This window comes from Euwallacea fornicatus, chromosome 7, assembly GCF_040115645.1.
Source record: "Euwallacea fornicatus isolate EFF26 chromosome 7, ASM4011564v1, whole genome shotgun sequence".
Taxonomy (NCBI): Eukaryota; Metazoa; Arthropoda; class Insecta; order Coleoptera; family Curculionidae; genus Euwallacea; species Euwallacea fornicatus.
This window is the reverse complement of record NC_089547.1, coordinates 1,101,921-1,126,627: the sequence shown is the minus strand read 5'-3', so window position 1 is coordinate 1,126,627 and position 24,707 is coordinate 1,101,921. Positions and strand designations below refer to the sequence as shown.

Below are 24,707 nucleotides of genomic sequence, written 5' to 3'. Positions count from 1 at the left end.
TCCTTCTCTCTATTTTCTATTTTATATCTCGATCTGTTTCTCTTTAGGTTTTTTTTATGACTTTATGGGGTTGACTTGATCTTTATGTTGCTTCACGAAAGCGCAATACCAAGCTGTGCCTGCCATTTCTTTTGTGCGATTAAAATTATGAGAAATAGAATTTTTCTTTGCAATTTGGTAAGCTATTCTACGAACGTCTGTAATTGTTGATCCGAACGTATGTTATTCTAGATTCAATATGTGCTCAACTATGATATTTTCAAACTCTTCTTTAAAAACTGCCGGCCTTCCCTTATTTATTTTCGTCCTTGTCCAAATGTTTTTTCAAGGTATTTAGCTTTATGAATTCTGTGAAATCTTGCGCACTCTTTCAGATCAATACCTTCATATTTATGATCATGTATTACATTTTGCATATATTTAAATTTTCACTTACAATGCTTATTTTACCCGTATTAGAACATCTAGTTTAGTTTACAAGTTACAAACTCTCAAACGAAACAAGGACTTAAAAAGAAGTTAAAGAGAAAAAGTTCAAAAGTTAGAGGAATGAGATGAAAAATTATGTAATTGTATATTTAAGAATTATATTGCATAAAAAGCTGTAATGTAAAAAATAAATCGTTAATTTTAGTTTTGCAGTTTAATCAGCATTATTAATCTTCTTCGACTCATTTCTCACATTCACATTACTGCTTTTTTGATCCTTTGTTGCCAATCCCCCACACCCACTGTATATAACTAACGCATTGAATCCATTGTCGATGGTCAATATAAAATTGAAAATCACACTTGCCAAGTTACTGTCGTTATGAACATTAGCAGAATTATGCTTAATGGATTTCTGTATTCTGCTTTTTTTTCCTTTGTTGCTTTGGCTGCTTGCCTTTAATTAACCTTTCCTTAACTTCTTTGACAGTTATTACTACCGCTTCCGTTGCTATCTTCTTCATTTTCTTTCCCGCATTTGACCAAATATTTGATGTGACCGCGGTCTAATATGCACTTGCCCCAGTGGCCAGTCGGCACTTCCTCCGTGCATTAATATTTCTGGGGTATGAGCAGACCAGTGCTTTTCTCAAAAAATGTTACAAAATAATCTATGATTTTTTTTACACGTAAACTTTAATCAATAATATTTTTCCGGCAAAAAATTAGAATTGTTAATTCGATATTGCACTAAAAAATTAAGCACTTTATTTGAGACTCTTAACTTGTATGTAAACCTTTGTTGAAGCGTGACCTAACTAATTTGTTTACACAGGTGAAGTTTACAAATGAGGCGCTACAGCTCCGTCCTTGGATTGAAATCCGTATTAAGAAGATTTCTAATTCTTTACTAATGCGTGTTTACTTTTATTACAACAGAGGAAACGCGGAAACGTCGTTACACCGTCAACGTCCATTGGGGTAAGTGTGTCGTGTCCACACACTTACCCCAATGCATCTGAGTTAGATTGGACCGGTCCATTTTACCCAACTACCTGCGGTCCAATTCATCAAACTGCGCAGTATCAAAATAATAAAAAAATATGACAACATAACCTATAAAACCCGATATTTGCTCCACTGCGGTAATAAATGAAAATTATAAATACCAACACTGAAAGCTTACCATGAACTTTACCACCCCTTAGAATAAAACGGTAAAAATTACTTCAGGGCAGCCGGAATTGGTATTTTGCAAACAACACTCGGTGGCGTCGGTTTAGGTGAAAAAATAAAATGGCCGATTGACATGGAGTTGTTCCTATTCGCACGGTGGTGCCAACTTAAAGAAATAAGAACTAGAATTTGGGGTTTTGTAGAGGTTCAGGTTAGTTCAGGTAGTAGGTCTAATATATCCAACTTGCCGCTAGTCGAATTTATTTGAATTTTGCTTGGAACGCATACTAATAAAGCCGTTTGAATATTTTTGGCACTGAGTGTAGACACTTTGGGCGACAGAAGCCCGAAAGTTGCAGGTTAGGTCGGATATTTAACGCTCATTTTTTCTCAATTGCGCAGGTCGCTAGCAATAATTGATCGGATTGATTTTGGTTGCACTCCGAAAACCCACGCCATTTACCATGATCCTATGGGAGAAGACATTCTTCATAGAGCACAATATGGTTACACTATCGAGAAATTTGAAGGAAAAAAACCGCCACCGCATTCACGTCTTTCTTTTGTTACGGCGTCTTTTGTTCGTGGGCGCGCAGGTAGCCGGAGGAATGCGATCCCGATCCGGTCGTCGTGATTCTACAAACACTGCGCGGGTGTTGGAAATTATCATTTATTTTGTCAGCTTCGAGACTGAAACCGTTTCCGTTTTATTATTGTTTGTTCCCTGGGTGAATTCGAGGTTCGGTCGAAACTTCCTGACGCTTTTTTCACCTTTACTGACACCTCTCCGAATCGTACAAACAACAGTAGGGGGAGCACCCCCTGAAGGAACGAGACGATTTATCGCGTTCCTAGGAATTGAGTCGCTTTATAATGGCGTGAGATGTTCCCCAGACGATATAGACAATAAAAAATAAATTATAAGCGAACGTTTAAGAGTCCGTTACGTTTATTTAATACCAACTAATCATGCAACCATTTAAATATAAATCGCCCCGTACGCGATGGTACGCTGATTTGGGCCTCAAACTACCCCCCCATCCAGCCCCCCCCCCCCTCTCTCTCCGTGATAATGGCACCTATTTAACTTCAGAAGTGGGATATGTCGGTGACGTAATGAGTGGCGTTTTATCGCGTGTCGAATTGCGATCATATATCAAATTCTGGGTAGGAACCATGCCAGTGGTGGTACCATACATCAGCCCGGGAATTATTGTCCACTCATTCAAGGCTTAGATGCTCTTTCAGTTATTTTTACCTGCCCGTTGAATGATCGATCAGCCTTTGGGCTCCAGTGAATGATCATTGCTGGAGATTTTTTCTGTTCGCAGGCGAATTTATTTGCTCAAATATGCGGCAGCTTGCTATTTGAAATTGCAGTGCTCTGTGTGTCTGATGTATCACACCATGAAGATTTCAATTATAATTGGATCGAAGTATAAAAATTCGCCATTAATAATCCTGCGTGATCTCCTCCTCCCCCCCCCATTTCCTCCACTAAGATAAATGATTCTAATTTTAATTAATTACTCCTAGCTAATTTTACTCAAATTTGCAATCAGTATATAAATTGGTGTTGGGGTCTCATCTCTTGACATGTATAAAATTTGATTGTGAACTTTGAAGGGTCATTACTTTTTATTCTTGTTTACCGAAAAATGCTGTAGCAACTCTCCTTTTTTTGGGTGGAAGAATGCTCATACCTCACCACGAAGTCCAAATAAGATCCCAACGTTTTACTGAAGTTTTCAATAATAAAAAGTTACAGTTTTCTGCCTGTTCTTGGGATGACTTACGTAAGTTGAAGGTTTTCACTCGAACATTCATCAGTGGGTCTCTGAAAATTCCAGTTAACGATTTGGTCTGATAACGTGTATTTAGCTTAAATTAAACACGTCAAAAAATAATTTTTGCTTCTTAAATTATACTGCCACTAGGAAGCTTATGGAGTTCCGCGTCGGCTTTTTCCCATATCGCTTACCAAAAGTTTTATTATCAATTAGAAATTTCAAGAACCACTTCTTCCCTTCTCTTTCATCATTGACACTGTGGGGCTCTGTGAGGGGTGACAGGGTGAAATTTGAACTGCTGATGACGCGCCCTTTAAAGAACCACTGAGCGTATTGATTCTTTGTATGATTAACTAAATTAACTCAAGCGAATTTTGAGTGCAGGATTCAGAAAGATTTGTTTCGAAGTTGTTTGATTGTAAAGTCATTGCGTTGCTACATGCCCCGATTTTACACATTTTCATCAGTTGCTTCAAGATTTCTCTTTCTCACATAGAAATGCAACATTCGGTAAACGAAAATCGCATGGTGCGTTTGAGCTTTCGGGCGACGGTTACAAGAATTTGAATATCATAAAAAAGTTTAACATTTGAAAAAACGTTGTTTGAATTCCGTTTAATATGCAAAAATTGAAGAGTTCAAGTTGGTTTTCTCTGAGGTCGTTTCATGAAGATGTTACGTGAGTTCACTCGTAAGTTTTGATTTCGATTATTTTTTTATATATATTTTTTTGGGACATCACTAAAACCTGCACGTCTCTGAGAAATTATATGGGCGACCACATAAATGTCTTTAATTAGCGGGTTCAAATTTAAAAAATATTAATAATAATTTTTGTTCGATAAAACTGCTCTGATAGAGGCTCCAAATCGCAATATTTGCTCGAACGTTAGGAAACAATAAACCGTGAAATAGCTGACCCCTGTGGAGTTTTCACTAGATGGTTCAAGACCCTTCTACTGAGTGGCCTAATAGTTATTTATGCAATAAGTACGTAATGGAAGGTTTTATGAGACGAATCAGTTTATGGCCGAGGGCGCTTGCGAGCGAGTCCATAAATGGATGAGTCGAATAAACCGCATTACGTACGCATTACATATAACATTTTATGTCCTATTTCATGCAAGTTTGCTAATAATTTAACTTTTTAAGACAAAATTTACTTACTACCTAAATTCCTTAAACACCTGTTAAAAGAAAGTTATATCCGACACAGTAACCACATGTTATACCTACTTTGTTTGAATAGGATTATAATTTCACTTGCCTTATTGTACTAGGATCGTACTGAATCAGTTAATAACCGCAAAATAGTAACCATAAAGAACCCTTTATAATTGAGTCGGGCCTAAAATATTTTAGGGCCACTCAATACAGCCTTTCAGCCATAATTATCGCTAAGTTTGCGACCTTACACGAAATAAACGTGCTTAAACACGTCTTACCGAACTGACCGCAATTTTTTCTTCAAATTTCAGCCTACCAATCAACATCTTGCGACTACGGACCAATACTGACCTCTGTTGGACAGGTCAGTAATTTTTCTAAGCACGTTTATTTCCTTAATGTTGAGCTTTGCTTCACCCTAGTGCTTGTTTTACCACCTTTAGATAAGCATAGGCACCGTTTCAGAGATTTTCCCACGCCCAGGAAAACTTTCCCACAGCGAAACAAAAGGTCGCTCTGAAAAGCGTGATCGCCATTTTCACCCTCTCGGCAATTAATTTCCCGACTTTAACCCTTTAGGGCCACTTGTTGCCCGTTAAGGGTGCTTCATTTAAAACAGTTAATTACAAGCCTCTGACAAATATTGTTCGTCGAGGATTAACAGATTTAAAGTTGGGTGTTTTTGGTGTTTGACAAATTGAGGCGTCTTTTCAGGGGTCGCGTGGAAGGGTTGAATGAAGCGGGTGTGAGGAAATTCTGAAATCGTTTATCGTTCTTTCTTTGACTCTACTTCGAGAACAGTAGCAGGTGTCTGTTAAACACCAATTGGTTCCAAATGTTTACAAGCGTAAAAATCATTAGTAAACCCATTGGCTGGTTTATGGGGTTCATTAAGAACCCGTGGAATCTTCGCTTTGACTCGCTTAATGGTGACACCGCATCGATTGTAATCTTTGTTCAGAACCAGCCGGTACCGACTTATCCTTAGTAGTTTCGACGCTCTAATGACGCCGCCTCCGCAATCCGCTCGGTAATGTGTAAATTGGCCCTAATAATTACCTTAACTAAGAATATCCCTATTAAAACATCCCGATAATTATAATTCGTTAAGGCCGGTTCACACACTGTAGCGCAATTAAAGCACGCGTCACATCCTCTTCCTGCTTTAGCGACTTAATTCGAACAGATTTAGAGGACGATTTGTGATGCTTTAAGGTCATCCCACACCGAAAACCATAGAGTTTGAGAACGCAGCTCTCGGCCCTCCTGGACAAATAAATTAATTTGAACATCTCCCCTTTAAAGTAGGGCTCCGCCATAAATTAGACGGGGAGCAAGTCTTGTGCGGTGGGAGGGTTGCATTTTTTATGTACAGATATTCGGCCTGTTAATAAGGGATGGAAAAAAATGAGTCACGCACTCGCCCCAGGCCGACTGAAAACTCTGGCAGGGTTGCCGTATGTTGCCTTTTTGAATTTTTCTGCTAACCTGGACCACTGAGGTATGTAGGTTAGAGGCAACGATCTGATGCCGCCCATTCGTAATACGATTGTAGGATTCATTCTGACATACGGTCCGTTGTTGTTTTCCCGAAGGAGCTCTGTTATTGCTCGCACTGCCAGTGGCGCGGTGAGTGGGGATAAACCATTTCGTGCTGCTAACCATGCAGAATAAAAACTGACAAGTTTACTCCTTTACCACAGTAATTTTAGAAAATTATTGCGAGAAAAGAAACGTATTCACAGTCTAACTCATTTTACAAATCTAAACCCACCAAATGCAATAAGTTCATTTTCAGGAGTATTAGGAAAATAATTTATTGACGAACTGCGTATAGAAAAGATTTTTTTTCTGTGCTTATTCCATTTGACATCGTTGTAATATAGGCGCCACGGCAACACTGCTATTTCTGATGAACCAACATTTGATCTTGGCTTCGTCTCGTTTCACTACCTCAGTGGCTTGAACTAACTTAAACTAAATATTTTCAAAAAGGGAAATTTTTACTAGGAATCCAAACAAACTCCTACCTCGAAGAAATCTCGGTTTTTAACATACAGTATTGAAGAATTCTAGCTCTTATCCTGTCCATTCAAGCTACGTCCAACTTGAAGTCTCTACAAAAACCCTGGATATAGACTTTAATTCTGGCTATTATCCAAAACTAGATATTTACGACAATTGGTAGGGTATATTACATATATATAAATATGATACGGTAATTGGCTGTAAATATTGAAACAGAATGTGTCCTCTAATTTGACTGCTTGAACGTTTCAAAATAAATCGATATTCTGTATGAAAACGAATGTACTTTACTGTAATGTGACGAAGAATCTGGTCTTCAATCTTGGCGCAGAGCAATCTGTTCCAGAACCAATTAAAAAATTTAGTTGTGCTGTTTTCGAGCATTTTACATCTTCATTTCAGAGTTACATCAATGAATTTGTATTTCAAATTACTTTTAAACTTGAAGTAAATACACGGGGGATTGGCTTTGGGCTCCGTCCTAGAGGCTTATAAAGTTGTTATTCTTCAAGAGCCGGGATAAATAAACAGATTTTGAACTACTTATTTTAAATATTTAAGCCCTTTTTCTACGTCCTGTATAGAGAAATATATCCAGCGTAACAAAACTATAATTATTGTGTCCAGGGTCTGGGGAGGACGTAATTGAGTCATACGAACTCTCCCTCTCGTTGACCTCAATGTGGCAACGTGGCATTCAAAACGAAATTGAGGAATCGACATCGTCTTATACACACAACCCTCGAAAAAAGTGAGCCCGCGGGTTTAAATTATTGATCTCCGTCGGCCCTTTGGCCGCCTATCGGAGCCCTATCGGGAAATAACCGACTAATTTTCCAAACAGAGTGCGTCGAAATGTAAAACGAGAGTGGAAACGCGTGTGCGGGCCCTTCACGTCCTTCTGGATCATGCCTCTGTCCCTGAAGGTACAAAACGTATTCATAGGAGATTCCGGCCTATAAATCACCCTTTGAAGACAATGGCGCGTGGCACCCCATCTTTTTGGCAATCGAGGGTGCAAAAAAAAACTCATTATCCCCCGGTAATAACGAGCCTAAATCAAAACGCCGCGTAGGCAATAATAGCGCCCTTAAATCAGCTGCTACGTTCAGGAATTATGCTTTTTTTGTGGATATTTACACCTAGATAATAGGCCTACGTGAGTTAGAGTTGGTTCATTGTACGGTCTAATTGTTGGTTTGTCGTTGGTCTGAAGTTGAGGCTTTCATGAAGCGGCAACAATTAATCAGTGAATCAGTTCACGACTCCGAAAAGTTATGCGGATGGTCATTGCGTCACATTTTTCGTCAACCAGAAATACAGTGGACTCAGTGTTGATATGAGAGAATAGTTAGAATTTGCCATACAATCGAACTGAGTGGATTTAGAGTTTGGTAGAGCATTCGAAGTGGTAGTTTCTGTATCAGCTTCAATACCAGAAGATTTACAAGGCGCTGCAAATGACAGCACCAATATGCCGTTCAAATGACCCATTACGAAAATAGTGATGTGCCTATTGGACCCACTCGGATTTGTCACGGTGGCTGTAGATCGAATGATTATTCAACAAATAGGGATAATTTATTTATATACAGCGTGTTTATATACAGCATAAGGTAGTAACTATACATAAAGCACACGTAATTATCATGGAAAGGTTAACAGATCAATTAAACGATGTTGCGTAAGAGCATTACGTAACAGCGTGAAGGTCTAGTATACAGGGCGAGTCAGGAAAATTATGTCAAATTTCAGGGGCCTATCGTATATGAAAAATAAATGTAAAAAAACTCAAATGTTGCTCTTTAATGTTTATATGTTTGTAAGTTACGGCATAAATGACAAAAATAAAATAAAAAATGCATAAAGAAATTTCATACATTAGCATTTTGGTCATTATAGTTTTTTTACAAATAAATGTACAAAAAATACCACCATTGAGTTCTAAACCTTTTTTACTTTGCTTTTGAAGACCATTTGTTGCCATTCTGATTACCTCGTTTTTTTCTTTAATATCAGCTGTAGCACTAGGAATTCGAAGAAATAGTGAGTCCCGAGAGCCCACTTTTATTTTATATAACTAATTTTTACATAAACCCCATAAACAATAGTCTGATGATGTGAGGCTTGGCGGCTTTGGAGGCCAATTAATAGTACCGCCGGGACAAACCTAACGCCTTGAAAACCTTTCGTCTAAGTCTTGTTTAACCATTAAAAAAACCAAATTTGCATATTCTAAATTTGTATAAATGCTTGGAATTTGGTAGCATTTTAATTGAACTGGAAAATACACGTGTCATCAGTATCACGAATATAAAAATTTTATTTTTATTGAAAATAGAGAGTTGATTAGAACAAAATTATTTGCTCGTAAACAAATCAAATCGGATAATAATATTTAAGTTGTTTTGCATTTATTTTTCGTGCACAATACGTTCCTGCAATTTGGCGTCATCCTCCCGTCTCATTCTGTACATCACTTATCTCTAACTGTTGACTCACTGCTAGAGGGAAATCTACATTTGCCATTTACTGGTCAATGATAAGAAGAAATCGTTTTGACTTTTTACACCTTCGTGTACAAGAGAAAAATACTAAAGGGCAGTAAAGTGAATCCTTATTCAGGGCACACTGTATATTTCATCGTACTTATCCTTGCTTATAGCTCCTCATCAAAGCTGAGCTTCTTCCCTAACGTGTCCTCTGCTGTTGCTAGTCCACTTTCCAGGTGTGTGACCTATTGGTTCTTCCGCTGAGAGTCAGATCATCAAAAATACATTCTTCTCGGTCCTGGCTGTTTCAGCTGGAACAAAGAACAAAGAAAAAACCGTGGGCGAAAGCGAAGCGTTTCCACGTTTCTGCCTGCCAGGCAAAAGTTTTTAATTTTCAATAAAGCCGTTGCCGCCAGTGTATCCGGGCGAAATATATTTTATAATTCGGAAAAACTCGCACACGGTTCGGAAGCAAAAATCCATATCTCACCCCCGGGGGCGCCCCGAGACGCCCGACCACCCCCCACGTCTCGACCCCGACTTTACCCCATTATATTTCGTCGGGAGCAAAAGTAAAATTTAAGAATCCCTCGCCCTCGGTCCGGAGAGAGTAGACCTGCTAAATTTTCATTCTCTCTTTTTAATATTTTTCTTCGTTTTCCAATGTCGAGACATTCTCCCGAAAATACGCCCATTTTCGGTGACTGCAAAGGGAATTTCAAGGGAATGGCCCGCTCCGGTCCCCAGAGAGCCCGAGGGGGAGAAATAGGCAATTTTCTTTTTATGCGCCTCGTCGAGGATTTTTTAATTTCGACCGCGAAATATAATTACAAAGTCGGAAAGTGTAATTTAAGATGCTGTTTTATTGGAGATTTTATTGTTAATGAAAATGAGTTTTCCGGATTCAAGGACCCGTTTTTTAAGGCCCCTTCCCTAGAGGGCTCGGGATTCCTTTTTCCGGACGATTTCCACTTCAGGCAATTAGTTTTCGATAATTTATCGATTTCCGTGCCCGCCCGAGACAATACATTTTCTTCCGGACCCACGATGATCGCACAATAATTCGATATCGATCTCGGAAACAAACATTTATGCAAGGTAATCGTATTAAATTGCTGATCTGTCATTGTCACATTTTCATATAATTCGAATCCTTCGTCGTAATGTAATTAAAAAGGGCGTTCCTGGGTACGTTTCCGTTTCGTCCCGCGGCCGCAAGTCGATCGGAAAGTCCATTAATCATCCGAGAATTTGAGAACAGATGGAATAAGCTATAACGTGACATAAATTATGTTCCCCGAAGGCTTATAAAACTCTTTTAAGGCCTTGCCAAGAACGTCCTCAGAGAGACCTCACAACACGTTTTTGCATCGTGTAGTAGACACGTTCACATCGAAAATGTTACTTATGCCAGTTTGGTATTCTCACCGATTGGATAGCAGCGATCCTCACCCCGATCACCTCATACGAAAGCATTAAATTTGTTTGGCACCTTTCTGGAAGCGAACAGAAGTACCTTCCTGGAGCATGGTAGAGATGCCAAAAAAACTGCACGAAGGGCCGGTCTTAGCACTTCCGGCGCCATGGGTGAAATTTTTAACCCTCTACTAAACTGCCGATCAGGAGAGCCCGCCGCTCTTCCTGGTGTGCCGCCATGGACTGTCCCCCCCCCCCCCCCCAAGACCGGTACTGGTTGCATGGTGACGCGATTGGTTGTCAACTTATGCACAGAGAACCTAAAGTCCCGAATAAATTCGTTAACAATTGAAGGAAATATTTTTGTACCCATGCAGTGGATAAATATACTTTTTAATTTGTTTCTTACGGAGCCCCATGTATATTACGACGTTTTTGAGTTCTTTGAGAAATTCTGGACATATTTCATATAACACACCCAAGCGTAAAAACAGTTTTTGAAAAAAATTACAAAAAAATAAAATAATAATAGAATTATCGATAGTTAAAAAATAACAATATAAACTGACTACTACAGTCAAACGTATAAAATTTTGACACTGTGTCTCGTTGACTTCCTGACAGCGGGCAGGCCACAATTCGAGTCCTCCAAGAACTTTTCTTATCATTTAGGGAGGGATTTGATGAGCTTCTTTATTTTTAATTCTTTTATATTGTTGGGTTCATTTAAATACACCGCACGTTTCAAATAACCCCATGGAAAGAACTCCGTTTAGGTTAGGTCGGGCGATCTTGGAGGCCACTCTGATTGCCACATTCAGTAAATATTTTAATAACTGTTGAATTTAGGCATCTTACATGAGAGATGTTGAGAATTTCTTAAAGAACTGAAAAATGTTTTCATATACATTGGATTCCATAAGAAACAGTGGAATAGTGCATTCACATACTACATGGATAACCTTATATACAAGCCTGTTACGTTGTAAAATGCACAACAAAGAACAATTTTATGACTTCTAGCAGCATTTTTTTGAAAAATATATATTTCTTCAATTTTTAACGTATTTATGCGAAACTTTTGGTGCTCTATGTATATTACCGAGTCATATGATAGTTCTATTGGACTCGGCTTGACGACATCTCATTTTGACTCAGAAAAGAAGTTTCTACTAATTTATGTGCGTTCGCGTTTGCATCAAAGTATTCAAAGTTCACACTCACTTCAGACCTGGGTAATATAAGCCATTATTTGTTTAGTTATAAAAGTCATGCCGCCATAGCTAACGGTTTATTAAATTAAGTTATCAAGTTCTCTTTGTTTAAAAATTTATTTCTCAAGCCATGTCTTGTTTCTATTCGAATTGGTTCGAATTGGTTCGAATTGGTTCGAATTTCAACGCAAAATTATTTCTCTATTCACTGGTTAAAGTTCAGATTCTATGTGCCTGTTATGTTACATGATTATTACTTTATTTGATTCCGATCTAGTCCTTACTTTCGTATTATAATTGACTACATCTGTCCTATTGTATTTCACATATTTCAAACTTTAATAGAAAGTTGGCCTTATCCTCGAGTTAAACTCCAGTTAGTATGAGGCCACTGGTTTTAACGTTATTAAGCCATGAAACCAGAGCTATGGTTCTATTAATGACATTTAAATCCTAACATGCGCATTATAATTAATTAGTCAGTTTGCAACTGATTTTGTTCGAATTTTAATCGCCAACTCACTTAATTCAGTATTATTTATATTTTTTATATTAAGTCGTGAATGATGATTTATTTTATTTTATGTATTAAGTTCTGTTTTCTGCCTGTGTTTGATTCTAAATGGTTTTAATTTAAACCGGCAGTTAACTATGTTCACTGGTCAAAATCCGGGTACTATGAGTTTGTGAGGCTATGGGTTTTTAAGCTATGAAGAAGTGCATCCAGAGCTGTGCTTTTCTCTGGTGTTGTTCCTCAAACAGATATTCACTATTCATTGAAAATATCTTCTGGGTCGATTTGAGTCCTATTAGCTCGAATTTCTACCGAAGCTAACTCCATGCCCTGGCTAAAAAGAATATTTCACAAAGGAGCACAAAAACTAAATTTCCGATAATTGTTTTCAGTGGAAAAAAAATCTTCTCAGCTTCATGCTTTAAAAAATAAGAAGAAAAAAATCAATATTAAAAATAAATAAATAATTACGCGCTCGCATAAATGGTAATTGCGCATTGATCGTCGCTGCGTGTGCCTCAGTAGAAAATTTGCATCAGTCATCCCATTCATCAGCTAAATCATTTAAATTTCCCAAAAGTCCTCACAGCCTCACTTACCTTGCCATGTGAAGACAATACGCAACTTGGACCAATCACGGATCATTATTGTCCATGTGAAGAGGCAACTGCGGCTCATTTTGTCGCTTCGTTTCGATTTAGAATTAGAACTAAATGAAAATTGAAACTTTTCTTTGGAAATCTCACTGGACATCAAATTGGCACTATCGCATCGATTATTGCGGCGTTAAGATGTCAAGTCCTAGTCTCACACAGCAAATATTATCGAATACCTAATCCTAATGCTTTTATATATGGCATTTAAATATTTACCCGTCATAAAACATAAACCAATAAGCCGAAGCCTAAACCAATCATCCCAACACCTCGGGTCCGGTACCACGGTACCACTCCGTTAGTACCACGGGCTATTAAAACAACGATTTATTTTTATCTGCTCGCGAGGTGGCGTTCGAACGTGTTCGAGGGCTAATTACCCGGCTAATTTATGCAGGAAAAATTCGTTTGTTTGCAATGGTACCACCTGGCTACGTCCCAGATTTCGGCATCGCCATTTTAGATTTAGGATTGCCTTTGCGATGTTTTGTGTGTGAATTCGAAGTGGGACGCAAGGAGATTAATTGCATAATGATTTTTTTGAAAAGTTCCATATGCTTGATGAGTGGTACCTACTTGATCGACACGCAAATAAATAAGGAACGTAGCGGCTGACGCCTCAATGAAATTGAAGTAAAGAGTGGGCCGATGGGGAATCCATTTTAATCTGGTCCCAATCTTAACACAAATGTTGGGACAAATTTATACAAGTCCACGAGACATCGGGCCGGCCCATGGTACAGCCGTTCGGCTGTGGGTATTGCATATCTCCGGGCTGATATCTAGACAAGAACTTGTTTGGTCTGCTCGATAAAATGTTGATGTTAATGTATCGACAAGTATGTAATCTTTTAATGATTGTCTTTTATTTATTTCGGTCCTCTCTGGGCAGGTTTTAATAGCGCGCGCTAATGCGGAATCTTTATGGTCATAAGTGTCTTGACCAGAAATAAGTCGGTCCGATCAGGGTCGTTTTCACCGATCGACCCCAGGGCCAAACCGAATCAAAAAAATTTCATCTCCAAATCCGATCATTTCGACCGGGTCATACTCCTCCTCCTTGTACCTCGTATCTTTGCCTGACCCAGTTATCTCTATTGTTTCAGGTGGAGCCGGAGGACTGCTTTTAGATACGGGAAGCGGGCCCTCTTTCCTGCCCCTGCCACCACAAGTCCTGGAGCAGGTGGCCCAGAACAATGCGGAACCCGGAGTGACCACTCTCAAACTACCCGACTCGTCCGCCTACCATCGGTCGCAAGACCACTACATCAAAGAGGTGGACATCGAGATGTGCTTCGTGTGCAAAAAGTGCCGTATGGCCTACCCCGGTGATTCCCCTTTGCTGGCCCATCAGCGTCAGTGCTACGGGCCCAATCAGGAGTCGAGAGGTGCGTTCAGAATCGTCCAGCCGGGCTTTGAGTGCAGACAGTGCAATAACGGTGAGCGATTTAAGAGTTTGTTGGATCTGAAAGAGCATGTCGAATCGCTGGAGCACCAGCAACGTAGTGGGGGCCCGCCACCAAGCGAGAGCCCCCTGAGTCACGAGATGGAGGACGTTGTCAATCAGATTACGTTGTTGGCTGCTAGAGCGGCGCAAGAGGGCCCCATTGCCCTCGATTCGAACTCGAACGCGTTTTGTCCTCCCGGCGAGCCCAAGAGGCGATTTTTAAGTCCGACTCGTGCGCTCACCAGTGCAGGCCACTAAAAAAATACGAGAGAATCTCATGAAACTTAGACGAACCCAAATCGAAGTAGCCAGTGTATTATATTACTAGTTTTAGGCATAATTGTTGTATGATGTAACATAGAGAAAAAGTAGGGTTATGTTTCCTATAATTGCAACTGATAGTTACTATATTGTTTAAGTCAAAATCGCGGCGGGGGCTGGAGCGGGGCAAAGGTCTCCCCTTCTTTACGCTCCCCCGTATACAAAGCCAGTTCCTGATGCAATTTTTGTGTGTGTCTTGTACATAAATTCTAGAAAACAATTGAAACTGCGACATGAAATAATGTTCCTAAATGTAACCTAAATCTCGCGTAGCATAATATATACAGGGCGCTCCGAAAATCCGGGACGCTTTCGGACGCGCCCTGGCCACCACATGGCGTCAGTAAAGCAAGTTCCTATACTGGGCGTGGTCCCTCGTTCCTCACAACTACTCGCAAATTAAAATCGACCACGCCCATTTTTTTACTTATTATTATTATTATTATTATTACTATTAATTATAAATAATGAATATATTTGCAAAGAAGTTGCCATTGATTTTATTGCTATCTATTAATTATTATTGGAAAGTTGATCGCTACTCTCTGGCTTGGAGGTAACAGGCGGCATCAATGCCGACCTCTCGGCAATGTTGTCAACTCATCCTCAATACAAATTTATAATGTAATGTATATTTATATGATGTAACTGATGACGGAAATATCAGCGCTAGACAGCAGGAGAAACGTCGTACTTTTTTTGAAAAAAAGTATTTTGCATGAAATTCTATAAGTAATATCCCTCTGATCTGACAAACTTGGTTCCTACTAATAATAATGATTATTAATTAATTAATATGCAATGCGCAAGGCGTGGCAGTGTGAGGCCAGCATTGGCGCGTAGTCCTCACACTTGACTGAAACCGGACGGTGCAGTTTTCATCAGAGAAAGCAAAGAAATTTATATACTAAAACTTGTCCTCCGGATTGACCATTTTGTGTCCTCGTTACTGCTTCAAGATATATGATATTTTCATAATTTGGAAGAAATTGTCACCGGGCCATGAGGGTGGCTCAAAGTTGAACTCCCCAGTAGGCTTCAAGGCCCTTAGCTGGAACAACACATATGTTCTTAGAATTATATTGCCATTTAAGAACATTGCTCAGGATCATTAAATTAATCCAAAATTATTAATTTTATAAACAGCAAGACCGATTTCTTGCCGAAGAATTGTTCTCATACGAATATACATATAGAAGCAATATGAGGACAGAGTTTGGGAAACATCAGGATTGCACGTCAAGGCCTGCAACGTTTTCTGTTTTGAGGATAATAGACGTATTATTACAATTGTCCTCACGGTATCGCTCACTTCAAATAACAAGTCCTGCATTTCAAAATCAATTCGTAGCAGGGGATTCAGAACCTTATGCAGAGGATTTCTCAATGATTGAGCAAGGGTCCGCAATCGCTCCTCGCCTTAATGAAAGGTGTTAAAATTTTCGTTTTGTTTATGATCTGTTGTTGTACCTCGTAGATTCTTCTTATGATTCAAACTTTTCAAAGAAACGCGTTAGTGATGCACAATATAAAGTTGAATTGAAGCTTTTAATACTCTGGACTTCGGCAAGCGTTTGCGGACCCATATTTCATTGAACTTGCCTTGATGAAATGACCTGAAGAATCGCATTCTGAGGTAAGCACATAAGGTGCTGGAACGCCTTGTATAAGACGCATCATCTAATCTCAGTCCCAAAGGGGGCGCGCCAAAATTGAGCCAAATATCGCCTCCGGCGCAGCTGGGCGTACTTGGCCAAAACAAAGTGGATCAGCAAGAAAAGTAAGTGGTTGTTTTCTCCGTTACAAGTGCAATATTTTACTATACTTACGAGGGGGCGCCACCTATGGCCGAGACTACCGAGCAGTCGTGTAGATGGCGCCACCGCGTACCGCTTGCTTCTAACGCCACAGTTTTGGCCTCGTCGCCAGCAAACGATGAGAACGTGTGTTTTTCGTTTAGATTCCAACATGATCGCATATATATATAGTGGTAGATATATACATATATAAATTATAAAAATTTTAACTATTAGGTTTAAAGTATCCAAAATAACTCAAACTGGGAAACGCCACTCGGTTGGCGTGACCTGCCTCGCATTGAAAAGTGAGTTTTCTTGGAACAATGTGTGATTGTTGAATAGACATTGCTGATTTTTGAGTTAAAATGGCGGCCTGCCCAAGCCGTCTCTGGCGCCCAGCGGCGCAGATTGAGTGCGCGTCGATCTTGCATCAGCGGTTGCACCATACAAGAATTGGTGCGTTAAGAGGGACGGCTTTGGCGCATGGCCCTTGAGACCATTATTATTAATATTCATGTGAGCACTATTTGTGACCATTTTTTGATGTCTCGTTTTGTATACCTATTGGCGCCGAAATAATAAAGTCTAGTTCCTACCGTTTCATATCCTCCCTATTACCGCAACATGGATTTTGATACTCCTTATTGCTTATGATTGATTGTTTTTGAGGGAAAGCGAAAGCTCTCTGTTACTACTCATAGTGCATAATATCACTAACAAAGATGCTTATACTAACTCGGTTCAAGCTTAGTTGAAATTTGTTTTACTGACCAGCTGCGTTGAAGTTTTATAGGCATCTTTGACTCGAACTTCCTTTAATTTTTCTGGTTTGAATATGACCTCAAGACTTGAATTGGAGAAGTGATTCTTTTTAGTTATTAAGGCCTAGAATATTCTACTTCGTTTATTACGTTATTCCTTGTGATGTAGTTAGCGTTAGCTAAAGAATAAATAAGTTTAATTTATTCCTTCAGCTAGGAGAAAATTATTGGGGACTGCCTAATAAGAGACAGATGCTTCCATGACTGTTACATCCCCTATAGTTCTCTCACTTCTGGGACTGTTTTTGTATGTTTATAAATGGGTTTCCCGAAAAATGGGATTGTCACTTGGTTAATTGGTTTTCATAAAACAAATTGCTGAATACTAATAATAATAGTTGACGTTTTGTCAGGCGGCCAACGCCCGTCATTTCCAACTACTCGACATTACCCTTGACAACAGGGGACAAATACTCCGCATGGAAGATTTTACCGTTAACGTTAAAAATAGCGGGCTGCGGTGCGCCGATGCTCTCTAATATCTAATAGGTAAATGTTTGTATCCTACGGCTCATGCCGCCTCTCAATTTGTGAGTGTATATGAAAGTCAAAATAAACTAAATAGTTTATCATAAATGACGTGTTTTATTGTCCTCTCGGGTGTGAGGACGATTCCTTTGAAAACCTCCCTGATCAACGCTTGAAGAGGGATGATGCCAATTTTTTGAAATGCGACCAATGAAAAGGTAGATATCCAAATTTGTTCACATTTTATGACAATATTTCCATATCGGAGCGTGGCTTGTTAAATTAGGTTGAAAGTACGTAACCAATTTTGTCCTCATAACATAAGGTACTTCCTTTAGTTCTTCTTGTCCCCCCAAGGCGCGCTCGGAGAAATTCAATAATGTAGTTAATACTGTTTTTGTATAACAGGTGTATGATATTCTCATCAATAAAAAGAAAAGTTTTAGTCCCAACAGCGTCTATCAGCGCATCTTTAGCAATGATCACTGGTGAATGTAAAAACAATTTTAAAAATTGCGTTTTCTATCAAAATACATTCTCTCCGAATTAGTCGTCAGTTTGGAACAAAACCATTTCCTTTAGATCCATTTGCCAAAGCTTTTAATAAACTGTATGGACTGTCTTATTTTAGTAATGAACCCGTGATAAAATCAACGGCTATTTACCGAACGAATGTGGCAAATGGTGATTTGTCGCACACCTATTCAAGTTTACTGAACGACGCGAGATGGCTTCGGATTAAAACACCAGTGCGGTAAAAACGCTTTTGCACGCCTTAAATACAATATTTTCCAACGAACGCATGTCGGTTAGTTTCAATGCCTTCTTAAGTTCGACTGAATATTAGCGTGCGATAATATTTTTAAACGCACGAGTGCGGTACTGGTATATTAAGGTAGGAGTCTCACTACACACCACATTGGCGTACGCATCCAATTAGCGATACGACGAGCATAGCAGCATGCCAATATAGTTCATAATCAAGATGCTAGTAGTATCAGGAAAGTAGCCACAACCGTTTCAAATTAGAAAGGAATTTCTAAACTTTGAATACCACTAAAATAGAATGATGATGATGTTTTTAAATTGCCAATTTGTACCACGTCACTGTTGTTTAACACAGCGAGATATTGAAGAGACGTGTCATTCAGTAAAAATTAGTTTGTCATACTGTAAATAATTCACTGGCGTGCAATTTCATCAAATGAAAAAAATCCAGACGAGTCATGTGCAAATAGTTTTAGTTTAAAATAGGTTTATATCGCTCTATTTGATGTGTTCAGTACGCCCCTGCAATAATTTTTGGATTCCTTCTGTTTTGATGTATATTTTCATTGACATGCGACGTTACGAGACCTTAAGAAGCTGTTTCCAAATTAGTCATAGTCTAATTAGTTATAAGAAAAAGGAGAAAGAATGCAAATGGTTTTGGATTTAATTAACCTGAACTAATTTACTCATCAATGTACCACTGTAATATGATACTGCAAGTTAAAAATGAAAATTAATTCTGCGATATTGCATATAATCCACTGGCATGCAATTTTGATAGAGGGAGTGACGATTTTTAATAACTACAAGAAGCGGATTTTGATTTCATGGTATTTATCAGTTTGAGGTGAAGGATTGGTCAGGTTTCATTCAGCAGCTTCATGGTCACCCCATGGGAGTAAAAATGAATAAAAATTTCCTTGACCACTGGCGAAAATGGCTTTTTGTGAATCTAGACGTTTCCAAAACCGTTGAATGGCCTAGTTGGAGTTAAAATGATCATTTGACAAGTGCTCCTTTATTCTCACGCTTAATATCTTCCTGATTAGGATCCACCGTCATAGACTTGCCGCACAGAATTTGGGGGCTCGAAATTCCCTAGACCGAAAATTTTCAGTCACTTTGTCGGAATGTGTGTGAGCGTTTCACGAACCAGCCTTGTCGATGTAAGAAGAAGAATCAATAATTATTATTGAAGAAATCTTAAAAGCGAGACAGCAAGAAGATCTGAGCTCACCTATTGATGACGTAATTAAACCTGGTTCTACATGCAAAAAAGCAATTACACACGTCGGTTTAATAACCATAGTTAACGAGGAATGTTTGCCGAAATTACAGCATAGACCTCGTGGGAACCCCATTCGCGGCACCATTCTAGAAAAAGAAGAAGAGTTTGTGCCTTTTGGAGCCTCGGAATCGCTAAAATTCCGGCAATTATTGGCCCCCAAATTGTCCATAATTTATGACTTTAATTGGGCCACTTTCGCTCGCTCGGTATTAAAACGCGATTATCGACTTAGGGATGGGCGAAATTTTAATCGATACCGTTATTAAGACGTCTCTACTCAGCCCTGAATTGATCCCTCACTAAAGGCCCCATTTCAGATAAGGCGATCCGCGCCGTTTGATTTTTCAATTTCGTCTGCACGTCGCAAATATCTTTTTGGCCGCAGTATTTTATTTTTCCGATATTAATAAAACCCGCTAAACCTCCTGCAAAGCGCGATAGATCCCGATTTTCCTATTTTCCCGCTTTCCACGATTTTTCTTCTTTTTCCTCGCCTCCTCGCCCGAGCTGTTTATTTTCTATAATCGAAACTCAAACACATACATCTACCCTACCTCGATATTTCTCGAATTATCCGAACTGGAATGGCCGTTTTTGTACACCTAAAATTTGAAATCAAAGTTCCCATTAAAAAAGGTCATATACAAGAGGCGACTTAAAGGTCCATGATGATTTATTCACGATATTAATCTCAAATTTTCTAGTAAAAAACGTGGAAATTAGCTTAAATTGCGTCATTTAACGGAACCCAAAATGATAGATTAAATCGCATAGATTTCTCGGAAGATGGATAGGCCCCTCACGGAACAGGCTTGGCCAACTCGTTCCCCAGACACGACCCCGTTAGATTTTTGGGGGGCTGCATCCAAAATAATTTTTCTCGACATACCTTTCGGACTGTCGAAGAACTATGAAGGGGAGTTCTTTGAAACTTTTGGAACTATGAGACCAAATACGTTATTTAAGCCGCATCACCAGATGTCATTTTTGCTCAGACAACAATGGATACTAGAGTGGGCAAGTGCATAACGCGAAAGACCCCGGTATTGGACACCCGTATTTTGGACACACACTTGGAAAGCTACTGAAGGGAAAAATCATTTTCATGAGTGAAAAAAATTCGGGTTTCAATTTTTCCCCAATTTTTGTATTTATCCGAAGAGAGGTGTCCAGGACAAACGACGGACGCGGTCTCTTGCGTTCATTGCGCATCAGCGAGAGCCAATCCCTTAAAGGGACTGATCTTTCGTGCATATATATTTATACCAGACGGAACACACTCGAAGGCTCTTTTCAATTTTCAATTTCGGCTCGAGGATCGGATGTTTTATTCATCGCGCGAAGCGCCATCTTGCGGGGCTCAATCAGCCGATCTTATTGGAATGTATGCAAGCAAAGACCCCGACGACGACGATGGATATACCCGGAAAATTAGTTAGTTTTCCGGGACCTGAAATATCTACATGTACATCTAAACACCGCCGGAGGCCAGACGGGACCTTCAACTAGATAAAAGAAGAACCGAGCGGATGCGCCCAATTAAGAGCGATTTGGGGCAGGGCTTGATGATAACTAATTGGTACCGTGCTTTTAAACGCTATTCCAGACAGATTTGTTTGATTGTTTTGGAGTCGTTTGATTTGTGTGCTTTGCAACAATTAAAGCGCCCCGATTTGATGAAATTTGATCGCCTTCAAAGGGAAATTTGATCTCTTTTAATAACAATAAACGACTACCTTTTGGTTCTGCTTGGTTCTACCCAGGTAATTGTGGGGTAATTAGGACCTTCTCTTTAGGTAATTATCTAATTTTCTGGCGACGACGCTGTCTGAATTGATTTTAGACGTTAGGAAGTTCTGGCCTTCCTTAAGCCCCTATGTGTACCAAGAAAGATTATAACAATATTTGGAGCTACTTAAGGCAACTGCTAAGTGACGCAGAGATAGGGCATTTCTGGAGATGCATGTTGGACGCACTTAGACTTATTTCAAGGCCATCCCCAGTCATCGAGTTAAGTTATCTCCTGTGGTTTTCCCCGAAATTTCGAAAAAGGCCCATTGTTCAGCGCATCGGTGACAGCTTTGACCTTTGTTTTACGAGTAATTTGCAGGACTCGTGGTTAAGTTCGTTATTTGCGGAGTGTCAAATTAGCAATAGTCCTTAAGATTCAGCCATAAAAAATAATGCATAGGCCTCAAATCGCCGCTTCGCGATGGCGCAGGAGCCTTCTAAAAATGTTGAAGATGCGTTCACGCTAGAGTTCGCTGGGAAAGTGGTATGCCACATTACGGCGGCGCTGCATTACAGCGGCGCTACATTACGGAGGTGTTGCATTACAGCGGCGCTACATTACGGAGGTGTTGCATTGCAGCAGCGCTACATTGCGACGTCGCATAAATTAAGCGCCGTAACATTAGTAAAGTTGTTGGAAGCCTAGGGCGGCACGGTGCGTTGTCCTGTCGCAGCCAAAGCTCGGCTAGTTTACCAGGCCAGAAACAATTTACGAACTGAAAGAAAACATCCAACAAGTTATTCAGTTATAAAGGCCGAGACGGTCAGTTGCAAGTTGCAAGTCAGCTGCGAAGTTGGGTCAAGGGGATGAACTACTGCCAGGGTAGCTCTGGCGGCGGGGGTCTTCTAAATTACATAATTTTGCATTGATAGTAATTAGAAAATGTAGGTACTTTCTTTAATAAAGTAGCAGTTACTTCAGATCAAAAGTTTTATACAAAAAAAATTAGTGCGCCAGTGGATCCTACCAAAAATATATATATATATCGATAATAAAACAAAAAATTAGACGAATTTTTTGTAGTTTTTCGTTAATTTGCGTAATACTACACTTACTTTCATATGGAATCCACCACCTAATGAAGTCATGAAATTTTGGCAAAATAATGCTTCATTACAAAACATCAAATGATCAAAGTTTAAGTTAAAAAAAAACAACATGTGTTAATAAAAAAGTTGATAATGAGTGACATCGCCTCGTACAACAATGGAAGCGTGCGCTATTTGCGGAATGATTTGCAACAAATTGTCAATATTCTACTAAGGTATTTCATTCTACACTACCTCAAGGTGGCATGGTAGGTCATCGAAATTGTTTGGAGGCTTCGATAAGTCTCGAAGACGGCGACTCAGCATATCCCAAAGATGTTCGATGGGTGATAAGTCAGGTGACCGTGCAGGCTAAAGCAACATTTCCAATTATGTTTGTTCCAGATACCTTCGATACTGCTAACATTAGCAGTATTCGGCCTTTCATGGTTCTGGTGGAAAGTGCCCTTTAATAACGTCTTCATGAAGGGTGCTAATATTGGTCTGGGGACATTAAAATGACAAGACTTAATATTATTATTAGTATTAGTTGGTACAGTTCATGTGAAATTGGGTGCGTTCATGAACGCATGGATTTTTCAAAAATCCTCAGTATATCGTAAACACATGGAGACACCCCAGTTCTGACTGCTAAACTTAAAGCTTAAAAATTAAGCTCGTAACGTCTCACTGTACTTTTTTTTTATCTATTACGGCTTGCCTTTTGGATTACATTTTGTACCATTGAAAGCTACCTTTTTCTTCAATCTAAGTAAAACATGTTTATAGCACTGATCCGCACTATAAAATATCTATTGACACCTATTACAACAGACAAATGTATTTTTCCGCGATTGACAGAAAAAGCTACATTTTACTGCCATAAAACAGGCTAGCAAATATTACTTCTAATGCCCAGGCAATAAAGTCATCTTTTTATTGCCTAGGCATTCACCGGTTTTTTAATGCAAAATGAAGTGAGTGAATGCGAAAAAGATTTTTAATCAAATTTATGTTTCTCCAGTAAATATCAACATCTGCCCCGATGGCAGCATGCGTGTCACCATGGATCCTGGAGGACTTTCTGGCAAGTCGGAACTTTTAGGTGAACCCATCAATTCAGACAAAGCTGGTGCCTGCCGTGGTTCCCATATCATTTTTTCCGTCCTTTCTAGGTGACACATCTTGATTCGTGTGTTCTTACTTTACACACACACATGCCTGACTCCTGGTAATTTTCAAAGTAAAATTTCCGGGTCAAAATGGTTTTCTCGGCAAAATTGGACTTGCCACTGTGCACGGATACCTTTTAACCCCTTCCTCACGAACGACACCGTGTCGCGACTGTGAAACGCCACAGTGTGGCTGGCACAAGCCACCGACTGACTCCACCTGGTGACGCAACTAGCTTCGCCTTCTTTGGGGGCCTTAATGAAACTAATTCATTTTTTTCCTCTCAGATATCTCACAGCCGAAATGCCACTATGAATTTATTTAATTAATATGGGTACTTTCATAAACGTTTTCTAAATCTCCATTTACGACATACTCCGCTTAAATTAAAATTTCGTATTGACAAATTCCATTTCCTCCGTTAATCCGCCTCGGCGGAAACAGCATGAGCCTAATTTAAATTAATATAAAAACGTGTTAACCAGGCCTCAGCGCTTAACCGTTTAATTAAACTTAAATTAAGTTAAAAAGGGGGATATTAACAGCGACAAGCTGAGTGTAATTGCGCTTCGGATTTCGAGATTTCCAGAGAGATAAGCGTAACTGAGGTTAAAATTATGATTGAGATCTCTCAGATTAGAGCTTAAACTCCGTTTTTACAGCAGTTGATTTTCATTGGTAATTCGAAGTAATTCATTTCTGTGAACAAATTTTAATATCCTAATGGGACATTTGTTTGCCCGGGACAGGCCAAGCAAAACGCCCCCCTCTTGTCGACTTTCTTTTCCATTGATCAGTTTTATTATTAAGATATAGCCGAGTTCGTCATGTATAGAAGGAATCGCTAATGGGCCATGTAGGTGTGTATTTATGGCTCTATCTGAGACATAGATCAGATAATGACGACTTCATTTGCA

The 24,707-nt window shown here is 39.4% G+C and overlaps 1 protein-coding gene across 2 annotated transcripts in view; it reads left to right on the top strand.

The window, feature by feature from the left end:
* zfh2 (Zn finger homeodomain 2) overlaps positions 1-17,846 on the top strand; it is an 84,420-nt gene extending 66,574 nt beyond the window's left edge. Inside the window, exons 5-6 of one of the 2 annotated variants that reach the window (XM_066284466.1) lie at positions 4,874-4,926; positions 13,989-14,142. In XM_066284466.1, the coding sequence (XP_066140563.1) occupies positions 4,874-4,926; positions 13,989-14,012 (77 nt within the window). In that variant the 3' untranslated portion in view covers positions 14,013-14,142. Of the gene's footprint in view, positions 1-4,873; positions 4,927-13,988 lie in introns of both variants that reach the window. The other variant, XM_066284465.1, reaches the window with a different exon arrangement.
* Positions 17,847-24,707: the final 6,861 nt, after the last annotated feature.